The 13108-nt window shown below is 42.6% G+C and overlaps 1 protein-coding gene across 4 annotated transcripts in view; it reads left to right on the top strand.

Moving 5' to 3' along the window:
- VPS35L (VPS35 endosomal protein sorting factor like) overlaps nucleotides 1-13108 on the top strand; it is a 153196-nt gene that overhangs the window by 40369 nt on the left and 99719 nt on the right. For all 4 annotated transcript variants that reach the window (XM_033962939.1, XM_033962941.1, XM_033962940.1 and 1 more), the window contains exons 8-9: nucleotides 6057-6141; nucleotides 9978-10037. In XM_033962939.1, coding sequence (XP_033818830.1) covers nucleotides 6057-6141; nucleotides 9978-10037 — 145 coding nt within the window. The remainder of the gene's footprint in view (nucleotides 1-6056; nucleotides 6142-9977; nucleotides 10038-13108) is intronic.

The raw sequence follows: 13108 nt of genomic DNA, 5'->3' as shown, positions 1-13108 counted from the left end.
GTAAGTAAAACCTGGATGTCTCAATCCGTCCTCCTTTTTCTGGAGCCATAGGGTAACCCTATGAGGTCAGCCCTAACTGTGAAATGATTTACCGATCCTTTTTCCACCACATACGCTCCATTGGAAAGTACAGTGGTACCTTGGATTACGAGCATAATCCGTTCCAGGAGCATGCTCGTAATCCAAAATGCTCATATATCAAAGCAAGTTTCCCCATAGGAAGTAAGGGAAACTTGCTTTGATATGTTTCCACCCCCCACCTTCCCCCCCCCCGAGGCCAGCAGCGCTGCTCCCCCCATACGAGAACCGGCATTGCTCCCCCCGAAGGCCCCCCGCGAACCGGCACCCTCCCCCCGCCGCCATCGGGCACCCCCCCCCCCCCGCCGCGACCTGAGGTCCCCCCAACCCACCCGAACCCTCTTCTTACTTTTCTGTAGCCTCCGCTGCGGCACCGGCACCAGCATGTCCTGTGCGTGGTGCCGGTGCCTGAAGATCTGCTTCCTGTGCAAGGCCTGAGAGTTCACGTCGAACGTGAACTCTCAAGGCCCAGCACAGGGGAGGAGGGTGCCGGTTCGCAGGGGGGGCGCTCGCAAATCGAAGCGCGCTCGGTTTCCGAGGCGCCGATTTTGCGAATGTTTTGTTCGTCTTGCAAAACACTCGCAAACCGGTGCACTCGTAAACCGAGGTACCACTGTACTTTCAATGTCTTTCTGTAATAGACTTAGAAATGTGAACAATGTTCTCGGTGGAGCTAGAAACCTAGGGCTGCTTTCCTTTCACAGTCAGAGTAAATACAGTTTTGCAGAGAACTGTAATTGTAATTTCTTCTTTGGAGGGGGCCCGGTAGGAGGACATGTCCAGGGAAATCCGGAGTCTTGTAACCCTAGGGCCTGGCAGGTTTCTTTCTGCCCCTTTTGGCCTCCCAGCTAATCAGAATCAGTGCTGGGCTCCAATACTATGAGTCTTTGTAACTATCCATGGATTCCTCCCCCTGCTTGTTTAGTTTTTCCAGCTTAGTGTAGTCTGGCCAATCCCAATGGCTGTTCTTGATTTGAACAACAGATAATCTTCAGAATAGGGATGGACCAAAAGATTTCCATGAGCAAAAGGTACTAGAGGTAATAATCCAAAATATCTATCTAATATCTTTAATGAGTTAAGTCACAATAAAAACAAAAATCCAACATTTTGGTTCAGGGCTGCTTATTTTTATTTATTAAAAGTCGTTTTTACAACTATTCACAGTTCGAGGCAACATTATTTATTCACAAAAACACTGGAACTCTGCAATCAAGAGTTAGGTGTTGTCATTGTGTGACATCAAGGATTTCCTCCCTCTTTCCTCTGGGATTCATTAACACGAAGGGATCAGAAAGACCTGAGTTGGGAACTGAACTCCGGTCCCTCGTTAGGGCTGTAATTAGCTCCGACACAAAGGTACCAGGCCATTCCCATAGGAACTAGCATAGACATCAAAATATTTCCATTACTGATGTGGATGTAAAATAAAATGGTTTTGTTGACTCTGTGAATCAGTGATTAGCACTCATCAGACCTTAGCTATATATGGCAGCGCTTCCCAAACTGTGGGTTGGTACCCCAAATGGGCGGACTTTCCATAGGTATATAATAATTTGCATCTATGGTCACACACTGCAGTCACAGGGTGATTGGCAAACACTGATACATAGACTTCTGCTATTATTTAACATTTCTATAGCATGGATAGACAATAGCAGAGGTCCTTTTACTAAATTGTGGTAAAATGTTATAGTTACCGTGACTTAATGTGGGAATAAATTAGAACTTTTTAAAAAAATGTATTGAGTATAACAATTTATTAAACACTAGTTTTTTAGCCCGTTACATTAACAGGTACTAGACTTATGCATTTCTTTTTTTCTGCCCCCTGTCTGTCTTTTTTTGTTTTCTTTCTCTCTCCCCCCTGTCTGTCTTCTCTTCTCCCTTACTTTTACCTCCCCCATGTCCAGCAGCATCCCTTCCCTACTCCCCCTGTCCAACAGTAGCCCTTCTCCGTTCCTTTTACCCCTTCCCTGCTCCCCCTGTCCAGCAGTAGCCCTTCTCCCTTACCTACTCACTGTCCAGCATCCGCTAGGCTGGGCAGCCTCGGGGCTTTTGCTAAGCCGGCCCGCTTCGCATTATCGAAGTGGGTCGGCCTAGCAAATGCCCGCGGCTGCTGCCACTGCTGGTCCGGGGTTGAGTCAGCTGGCGTCTGAGATCAGGGCAGGAACGTTGCTGGGGAAACGGCCACACACGTCACAAACCGCATGCAATGACATGGAACCAAGGAGCAGGGATCACGGCCGCACAAAGTTTCAACTGCGCGTGCGCGCTAAGGGTGTTATTATAGCGGATACAATGTTCTAAAGAAATAAGAACATTTACTGGGTCAGACCAATGGTCCATCTAGCTCAGTATTCCATCTTCAAGGAGCCAGTCCAAGTCACAAATACTTGGCAAAAACCCAAATAGTAGCAGCATTCCAGAACTCCAGATAGTAGCAGCATTCCATGCCACTGATCCAGGGCAAAGAAGTAAAAAAAACCCCGAAAAAATGGAAGGTAAACCAGACAATACAAAAGCAAAAACCTCCCAAACCCCAAGAATAGTAACTGGACAAGGGAGAGAGACAAGAGCAGGACCAACGAAACTACACACCACAATCTGTAAATAATTTTTAATACACGGGAGAGCCCTCAGTCACACAGCCACCCACTGAAAGACTCAGTGGAACAGGCTGTCACTTGGCTTACACCCAGAAGAGTGTTAACTGTGAAACATCCCCGGGCTCTACTCCATGTTTTTTTCAATAAAGTGCACCCAACAGTGCTAAGTGTGAAAAAAGATATAAATAAATCAAAAAGATATTATATTATATATAATATCTCTGCTGGCTGTTTGTTTCCACGGAGAAGTTAAGTACTTCCTGTTGGTATTTTTTGCTCTTCTGGACTTGGACGTTTTGGCCCCCTGGACAAGGGGCAGAGACAATTGTAGTTAATGGTAAAGTGTGTTTTTTTGATTTATTTATATCTTTTTTCACACTTAGCACTGTTGGGTGCACTTTATTGAAAAAAACACGGAGTAGAGCCTGGGGATGTTTCACAGTTAACACTCTTCTGGGTGTAAGCCAAGTGACAGCCTGTTCCACTGAGTCTTTCAGTGGGTGGCTGTGTGACTGAGGGCTCTCCCGTGTATTAAAATTTATTTACAGATTGTGGTGTGTAGTTTCGTTGGTCCTGCTCTTGTCTCTCTCCCTTGTCCAGTTACTATTCTTGGGGTTTGGGAGGTTTTTGTTTTTGTATTGATCCAGGGCAAGCAGTGGCATCCCCCATGTCTGTCTCAACAGCAGACTATGGACTTTTCCTCCAGGAACTTGTCCAAACCTTTTTTTAAACCCAGCTACATTAACCGCTCTCAACACCTCTTGCAATGCATTCCAGAACTTAACTACTGTATTCTCTGAGTGAAAAAATATTTCCTCCTAATGGTTTTAAAAGTATTACTCTGTAAATACATCAAGTGTCCCCTAGTCTTTGTAAATCTTGATGCAGTAAAAACTCAATCCATTTGTACCCGTTCTACTCCACTCAGGATTTTGTAGGCTTCGATCATATCTCCCCTCATTCGTCTCTTTTCCAAGCTGAAGAGCCCCAACCTCTTGTCTTTCCTCATTTGAGAGGAGTTTCATCCCTTTTATCATGTATCTTTTTTTTTTTTTTTGAGATAAGGAGACCAGAACTGAACGCAATACTCAAGGTGACGTCGCACCATTGAGAGATACAGAAGCATTATAACATTCTTAGTCGTCTTTACCATCCTTTTTCTAATAATTCCTAGCATCTTGTTTGCTTTCTTGGTTGTCGCCGCACATTGGGCAGAAGGATTCAGCGTATTGTCCACGATGACACCCAGATCTTTTTCTTGAGCGCTGACCCCTAAGGTTGACCCTAGCATCCGGTAACGATGATTTGGATTATTCTTCCCAATGTGCATCACTTTGCATTTGTCCAGTAGCTGCACATTTTATGCAACAACCAGCAGGGACAGAACCAGCATTTTATTTGAATGCTTATCCTGTGTTAACATGGCATTTTGCATGTTATACCTGGCCACAGTTGGCACCTCCCAAATAGAAGGCAGTGAAGTGCTCCTGTGTTAACTGTATGTTAGTCACTTAGCATGCAGGAAGTGTAACATGCTAGCTGTGTAATACTTCCACATTCATTCTCCGCCTATGCCACAGCTCCTCCCCCGATAAATTAAATGTAGTAAAGTGCAAAAACGTGCAAACTGCTACAAAGCCCCTTAATTCAGCGGCTTGTTTCAGTGCATTAACCATGCACTAAATGCTTAATACACTTTTATTAAAAGGCCCCCTTGGTGCATAAATATAAAAGCCCAGTCCCAAGAAAAAAAACAGAGCTTCTAAATTTTTCCATGTAGTGCCCATAATTCTATGTGGGTAAAACAGTATGGGGTCCTTGTACAAAAATGATAGTGGATTTAACATGCACTAAATACTATGCAGACTATTATATTCCGATGGGCTGCATGGCATTTAGGGCACACTAAGAGGTAGATGCACTAAACAGGGTCGGTAAGACAGCATGAGTTCGCTCCGCTCCGATTTTTAGCCAATTCCAAAAGAGCTGTTTGCACAAAAATGTTTGCATGCAAATGATTTGAGCGGCGGTTCATCGTAATCTCCGTCTGATCCCACCGATGAATCACTGTGAGAGCGACTCTCACACATGCGCAAAGCCGGCATGGGAAGCCCGAACAGCTGAGAGGCAGAGGAAGTCCCGAAGCAGTCTCCTACCACTCAGCTGTTTGGGGCAGGAAACCTTTTTTTTTAATGGACATAGATGTTGTGCATGTGTTATACACACACAATTTCTGTCTCATTAAAAAAAGAAAAGAAAAACCCCTCCCCCCACAATAACAGCCCTCTCCGACATCCTCCTGATGAACCGGTACTGGGGACCGACCCCACTTGCACCAGCAAAAATTGGCAGGAGGGATGCCCACTCCCTCCTGCCATGCTGAAACTCCTTCCCCCATGCAAGAAAAAATTGGCAGGAGAGAGGATCCCCGAAGCCAGGCCCCCCCAAACCATCTGTGCCCGTTAAAAAAATTTAAAAAAAGGGTTGAACTATCAGTAAGACAGGTAAGCGATTGGCCTTGGCCAGTCACTTTTTTGGGATCACTAAAACCAATCACCTTTTTTTTGTGCATCGCCAAGTAATGATGGTGCATCAGTCGTTCAGCTAGTTTGCATTGTGTTTTAATATTAAATAGCTAATTTGCATGGCCGGATAAGAAAATGGACGATCGAGGAGAAAAACGCGCAGTGAGCCGTTTTGTGCATTGGGTCGGCAAATGTGATTGTCGCTAAAGCAGTCAAAACTGGTTTATCGATGATCGCTGACTTTAATGCATCTAGCTCTGTGTTCCTTAATAAAATGACTCCTAAAAGACTGGCTTTGAATATATCCTATAAAAAATAGTTGGTAAGAATTATCTTTTTTGACTTTGAAGTTTTTGGGTTCTTTTTGACATATTTTTTGCATTTTTTTCTTGGTTCCCACATTGGATGCACGTTTGCACTTTATATTTATTTATTTAAGGTTACATGATGTACGGGGCAGGATTTATTTAGACGTTGTTCTAATTGCTTGTTCACTCATGAATACCTGCCTGGGGCTGTTGGTCGTTCGGAGGGAAAATTAAGCCCGTACTGAAACCTTTTAGTTAATTCCATTCATCTTACTTTTTGGAATGTCTGTTTGAGTTCTTTAAAGTGCCACGTACCTCCAATGGTAATTTATCCAAGATAATTCTTACCAGTTGTTTGTTGGTAAATTCTTTTTTGGTTTTTTGAGGCCTATTTGAAAATATCCTGCCAGATCTGAATAGTCTGTCTGCATAGCTGTCTTATTTAATATGGTGTGGTTCTTTGAATTGAGCTTAGCTAAGTCTAGTCCTTTACATGTTGGGTTTCTTTTTAAAAATATTTCCCCCCCCTCTTCCAGTGTTCAAAACTGCTCTCTGACACTGCAGTGATCCAGTTCTACCCCAGCAAGTTTGTCCTGATCACGGATATACTTGACACATTTGGTAAGTACTTAAAATCTGTTAATTAACTCTCAACACGTGTACAGTTGGCAAGGAAATCTAACTGAAACAGAGGCTGTGGGCATTGGCCTGGGTTTCAAAAGATAAAATGAATGTGCATTACTGTGGTCCATAAAATAAATCAATTGTGAGCAAATGCATATGGAAGAAGTTAAAATACAAACTAGAGAATGACACAGGGACAAATTTTCCCTGTCCCCGTGGGAACTCATTTTCCTGTCCCGGCGAATTCTTTTCCTGTCCCTGCCCCATTCTTGCAAGTTCCATCCTCGTCTGTACAAGCCTCAAACACTTTAAAATCATAAGTGTCTGAGGCTTGTGTGGTTAAGACGGAGCTTACAGGATGGGGAAGGGACATTGGCAAAACTCAGGGACGGGATGGGGAAATTGAGTTCCTGCAGGGTTGGGGAAAAATTTGTCCCCGTGACATTCTCTAATGCAAACCACATGTTACAGCTGAAAATAGGCTTGTTGGCCTAATGATTTATTACCTTCTGCAATCATAGGGGTAATACTAGTAAAACTAGGAGAAGTCAGAAAATGCTTTGGTCAAAAAATAGGAACTGACTTCGCTTTGCAATAGTAATCTATCTATGGTAGGGGTGTCCAATGTCGGTCCTCGAGGGCCGCAATCCAGTCGGGTTTTCAGGATTTCCCCAATGAATATGCATGAGATCTATGTGCATGCACTGCTTTCAAGGCATATTCATTGGGGAAATCCTGAAAACCCGACTGGATTGCGGCCCTCGAGGACCGACATTGGACACCCCTGATCTATGGTATGATCAAGATTTTTTCAGTCTGAAAATATCTTTGTGAAGTGAGAGGATTTTCCAGCAGCGAAGCAATTATACATCACCAATTCTAGTATTATTTAAAGTTTTAAAGGACTCTTACTAAATTTATGATTGGGTCTCCTGAGGAAGAAAGTGAAACGGGGCCACGTTGGGACCCCATACCCTTCATAAAGCTAAGTTATTACTCATCCAGTTTCAGTGATGTTAATTAATGCAGTTTATGAAGAAAAGAAAACCAGACACGTTGAAGCATTTGAAAGATTGTGATACCGTCTCTATTTTTTCAATGCTTGTATCCTAACTTGAAGTATGATCTCTATTGGAACAGTTACAATGATTGGAAGGTGAACTCTGTTTCATTCTTGGGAGGGTTTATCCCTTCCTTGTGGAGTTTCATGCCTCTGAGTAACTTGAAAAAATCTTGATCTAACCATAGATAGGTTACTATTGCAAAGCGAAGTCAGTTCCTATTTTTTGACTAATGATTTATTAAGCATTGTTCAATGTTCAGTGATGACTGGTAACTACTGTCGTCATTCCACAGTATATGCAAAATGTTTGTTATGTGCAAATTCTGAATGGTAGCCCTGCATTCAGTCAGTATTCATCAGTGTGGCTTGGAAGCAAGTTGGATAGGTCTTTTCTGTGCTGAGCAACAAGGCAAAGGAGGAGCTGCTTCTGCTCTGCATTCTTTGGGAGACTTGAATTAAGGCAATTGCTCTTTCAGCGTAGTCGTTGACTAGTGTTGTCGATGATTTTGACTGCTTCAAATACTAGTAGTTCAGATCATCTCTTCAGTTTGTAGGATCTTGTTGAGCCTTTTATTATTAAACTTGACAGTCTGTGTATGGGAAAATACATGCTATGCATACTGAAACCAGAGCTCATCTTTAAACTTTGAAAAATAATTTTCCATACCTTATTTCCAGAGACAAGCTGTGAGCCGAGTTGACCGTCTTGGGTTCTGTGCTTACAGAGACCGTGCATTGGCTGGCTTTTTCCCAGCCTTCCCACTAGCTAGCCAAATGTTTTCCAGCTGGTGTGGTTAGCTTTTTTTTTTTTTTAACAGAAGGAGGGGCCTGTGTGTGGGTGGTCCTGTCAATTACATCGTGATGTGCAGGTTACTATGGTACTTTGTGTGCCTGAATACTTTGAAAATGAGCCTCATAGTGTCATTGGATATATACCGTGCTGTAGATATTCACATATGATAAATACCTGCCCCAGAGAGCTTGTAGTCTGAGGAAACCTGAGGCAATTGTATATTTTTTACAGGTTATGCAATGTTTTATGCAGCCACATATAGACTATTGTAATGCCCTGGGAATTACAGGTAGCCCAGAATGTGGCGGCACACAAGAATGGGGATATATCATGAAGAGAACATGTGTCTCCATTATTGGTTGACTTGCACCGGCTTCCATTTTTCGGGAGGATACATTTTAAGATTGTGGCATTGGTTTATAGCAGGGGTGTCAAAGTCCCTCCTCGTGGGCCGCAATCCAGTCGGGTTTTCAGAATTTCCCCAATGAATATGCATGAGATCTATTGGCATACAGTGAAAACAGTGCATGCAAATAGATCTCATGCGTATTCATTGGAGAAATCCTGAAAACCTGACTGGATTGTGGCCTTTGAGGAGAGACTTTGACATCCCTGGTTTATAGCAATGGTCTCAAGCTCAAGCCCTTTGCAGGGCCACATTTTGGATTTGGAGATATTTGGAGGGCTGCAGAAAAAATAGTTAATGTCTTATTAAAGAAATGACAACTTTGCATGAGGTAAAACTCGTTATAGAAACTATAATGAATTTTACCTCATGCAAAGTTGTAATATAGTTTATAAATCTTATAAGTCATATAGTTCTAATTTAGTTTATAAATCTTTCCTTAATTGCTTCTGATCATTTCAGCTATACACAGCTGAAAGCAGTGCAACGTGCAGAAAGTGAAAAACTATCAAAGAATCAACTGCAAGAGACAAGATTTTGGACCAACTAATTTGAGGCCCTCGGTATTATAAAGAATGATTCTTTCTGGAAAACCTGTGCCTTAAGTGTCCGGCGGTCGCTTCCACAACCGCCTTCAGCTCTCACCAACTCCAGCACCGGACACATGCATAAGCCGCACTGCCTTCAGTGGTTACCTTACGTTCTGGAACGTTTCCCGGCTCACTGCTGTAACCTCACACAAGCATTTTCCTGCATGTATACGCGATAGTGCTTTCCTGCGTCTATATGCAATTGTCCTCTCCACTCCACCTCACAATCGCATACAGACGCAGGAAAGCATTATCGCGTACACATGCAGGAAAGCGCTTGTGTGGGTTATAGCGATCGCCGGACACTTAAGGCACAAGTTTTCATAAAGAATCATTCTTTATAATGCCAAGGTCCTCAGAATAGTACCTGGTTGGCCACGAGTTTGAGACCACTGGTTTATAAGCGTTGTCTTCTGTTGTGGCTAGTTCAGTTATACCTTATGTGCCCCTTCATTTGTTCTCACAGTCTAAACAGCTATTAGAAATACTATCTTTATGACAGATACACAAGGTTTCAGTACGTTCCTGGGTATTTTGTGTGACAGGCTTTCAGTTGTGGCGTGCTCTCCTGGAATGAGTTCATCAAGCAACTTCATTTTTACTTTATTGTAAATGTTTGAAGGCATATTTTCAAGAAGCCTTTGGCATGTGCTGTTTTGTATGTTTGTATGTATTGTCTATATAACCTAGACTGAATTTTTGGATGTGCAGACTATAAATCTTTTTTAAATAAATAAATTAAGATGACTTGCCAACGTTGGCTAGTAGGATTTGACCCTAATTTGCCTTGTTCCAGACTACCTGCTCTAACGAAAGAAACATAAAATATATCACTTGCCTCTATCACTTTTGTAGCATGACTTGTGTCCCTTTCTAAAGTTTTTACTGCTCTCTCACTCTGAAGCCTTCTGTATTTGCTGTGGAAAGTCATGTTTCTTATTGGGCTGTTTGGCAGATAACCCTGTATTATTCTCATTGCAGGCAAGCTGGTATATGAACGCATTTTGTCCATGTGCGTAGATAATCGTGGCTCCTTGCAAGGTAATACAATCGCTCCCAGTCATCTCTTCTTTTCTATCCTGCCATAACGCCAAGATCTTTCTTGATATTCATTTGTCTCTCAGTTCTTTCCCCATTAATGTTTATGGATATCTGCTACATGAAAATTGATCTCATGCATTTTCATTGTGGGTGGGACATGTAGAGAGCTGGAAGGTTCCATCACACACGATGAAATAGCTGGGGAAGCTCTTGTCAGGGCTAGCTGCTTTTAAACCAGCTGACTTTCCCATCCTGAAGCCCTGTGGTAGACTAATCTATTACCTGCTCCTGAAGGCTTCCTGGTACGCTCAGCACTGCAAACAGGCTGCATCTCTGATAACTGGCTACCACTAAAGCCCTAGTGCACGGAATGGCTCTCTCCTCTTCCTTTGGAGCAGGTCATGCATGGGATCTAGCTAGGTACATGAGACCTGGGTTGACCATTGTTGAAAAGCCCTAACGCACCTTTGTAAAAGGAGCCCTAAGTGACTGAACTAACCCTAGATATTCAGTTCTGGGGCATGCACAGTTCCTGGCATGGAATATCCAGGTATGACTTCTAACCCGGAGGTTAACTGGGCACCTCTCAATAAGGTTAACAGGGCCATCTCAAGGGACTGTGGTGCCCTGTGCCAACTTTTTATTGGTGCCCCCCTCCACTCGCAATGCAGTATGTCTCTCTCCTTTCTTAGCTCCCCCCTCCCCTCCAGTATTTCCTCATTTCCACTGGTGATAAAGGGTACCAAAATGCCAGTGCAGCTTCTCTGCCTCTAGGAGAGGCTAAAGTAGCTAGGGCTCTTCAGCTTGGAGAAGAGATGGCTCAGGGGTGATATGATACGAAGACTATAAAATACTGAGTGGAGTGGAAAGGTTAGATGTGAATCGCTTGTTCACTCTTTCCAAAAATACTAGGCCTAGGGGGCATGCGATGAAGCTACTAAGTAGTAGATTTAAAACAAACGGGAGAGAATATTTCTTCACACAACATGTAATTAAACTCTGGAATTCGTTGTCGGAGAATGTGGTGAAATCGATTAGCTTAGCAGGGTTTAAAAAAGAGTTGTCCATAGGCCATTATTGAGATGCCTTGGGGAAATCTACTGCTTATTCCTAGGATAAGTAGCATGGAATCTGTTTTACTACTTGGGATCTAGTTAGGTACTTGGGACCCGTGTTGACCCTATTGGAAACGGGATACTGGGCTTGATGGATCTTCGATCTATGATAATATGGCAATTCTTATGTTATGTTCTTATGAGTGTGAAGGTTGACCGAACTGGGATTTTGGTGCCCTTTATCACCATTGCCCTGAGCCAGGACCTCACCTGGCCCATAGGTTGAGCCAGCCTTGCTGTTTAAATTGCCACATAATGTTAACACAGCTGTTTTGCTATTTTAATTTTATGAGATGCTTAGCTGGTTAGAGGACTGAAAATAGCAGTTAACTGGCTAAGCTGCCACCCCACCATAACTCTGCCCTCAGCTCGCCCCTAATCTGGTTAGAGGATGACTGGCCAGTGGTGATATTCCATAGCACTAACAAGTTAATTGTTGCTGAATATTTGGTGCTGGCTTGCTCAGCAGAGTTTAACCTCTCCTGCATGCAAAGCCCTTTAAATATTTACCCCTGAATATTTTGAGTGCATAAGTATCACTGAGTGTACTCAGACAGACCAGACGTCCACCAAGCCCAGAACTCTGTTTTCAGCTGTGGCCAGGTCACAAGTAACTAGCAAGATCCCAAAGAGTAAAATAGGTTATATGCTGCATATTCTAGGAATATGCAGTAGATTTTCCAAAGTCCGTCTTAATAATATCTTATGAGCTTTTCTCTTAGGAACTTGTCTGTACATTTTTTTTTTTTTTAACCCTGCAATGCTAACTGCTTTTGCCACATTCTCTTGCAATGAATTACAGAGCTTAATTATATGTTAAATAAAGAAATATTTTCTCTAAATTGTTTTAAGTTTTACTTTATTGCGTGCCCCATAGTCCTTGTATTTTTGGAAAGAGTAAACAAGCAATTCGCATCTACCCGGTTACTCAGTATTTTATAGATCTTTACTATATCTCCCCTCAGCCATCTCTTATCCAAGTTGAAGAGCCCTAGCCTCTTTAGCCTTTCCTCATAGGGAGTACTTTGTGATAAGCACATCTATTGCAGAACAGCTAGTGACTGGGGTTTTTGAGGTTGTCACCTGCATTTTGTGGCCTGGCAGTTGGAACATGTAACTGGGGACATCCAATTCCCTATTTCATATCACAACTGTCTCCTTAATGCTACATTGCTGGTGACCATATGACAATCATAAAAACACACAAAACTAGAAAAGACCAAAAAGAAGCTGTTTCACAAAGCATAAAACTGTCAGTTGGCTCACAATAATCATTAGTTGAAAAACAACTCCATAATAGAAAACATTCCAAAATTTTTGCCTTATGCATCACCAGACACTGACAGTAGTCCAAAAAAATTCAGAGTAATTCAAATAAACATGTAGAAGTCTAGTAACAATCCATACTGCAATGAATAAATTTCAAAGTCACTTAAATGTACAAAACTTCTTCCCTCCGATTAACTCCTGTCAGGGGTTCACTGTTTCGCCCTTCTGCTTCAGGGGAGATGAATGCTCACTGTCCTCAAACCAGAAACAAAATGGCAGCCTGCTTCTCTCCTCACAGCTGCAGCAAAACAGACAGGATACTCTTTCAACAGCATCCAACTCCCCCCCCCCCCCCTCGTGCTGATTTTAAATAAAAGTTCTCGCATTAGTGAGGATGAAATATTGGCAAAGACAAGAACAGTAATGTTTTTTTTCATCTTGGAACAGTGCGCCTGTGTGGGGAGTTCAGAAAAACAACTAGCACATCAGCTGAATATTAAATAGGAACAGAAGAAAAGAATCTGACCTCGGTGAAACATGAACAAGCCACATTACTGTATTGTGGTTTTACTCCCACTGAGCTTCATGGTAGAGCGTTGCATAGATTATGCCTGGGATCAAAATTTCTAAAAATGTTTTGCTTGCCTTTTGCGTTTTAATGGTTAGATAGCCAGCAGGTAGTCTGAA

The sequence above is a fragment of the Geotrypetes seraphini genome, chromosome 11 (genome assembly GCF_902459505.1).
Source record: "Geotrypetes seraphini chromosome 11, aGeoSer1.1, whole genome shotgun sequence".
Classification (NCBI taxonomy): Eukaryota; Metazoa; Chordata; class Amphibia; order Gymnophiona; family Dermophiidae; genus Geotrypetes; species Geotrypetes seraphini.
The sequence above is the reverse complement of the archived record's forward strand: the minus strand, read 5'-3'. Positions and strand labels throughout refer to the sequence as shown.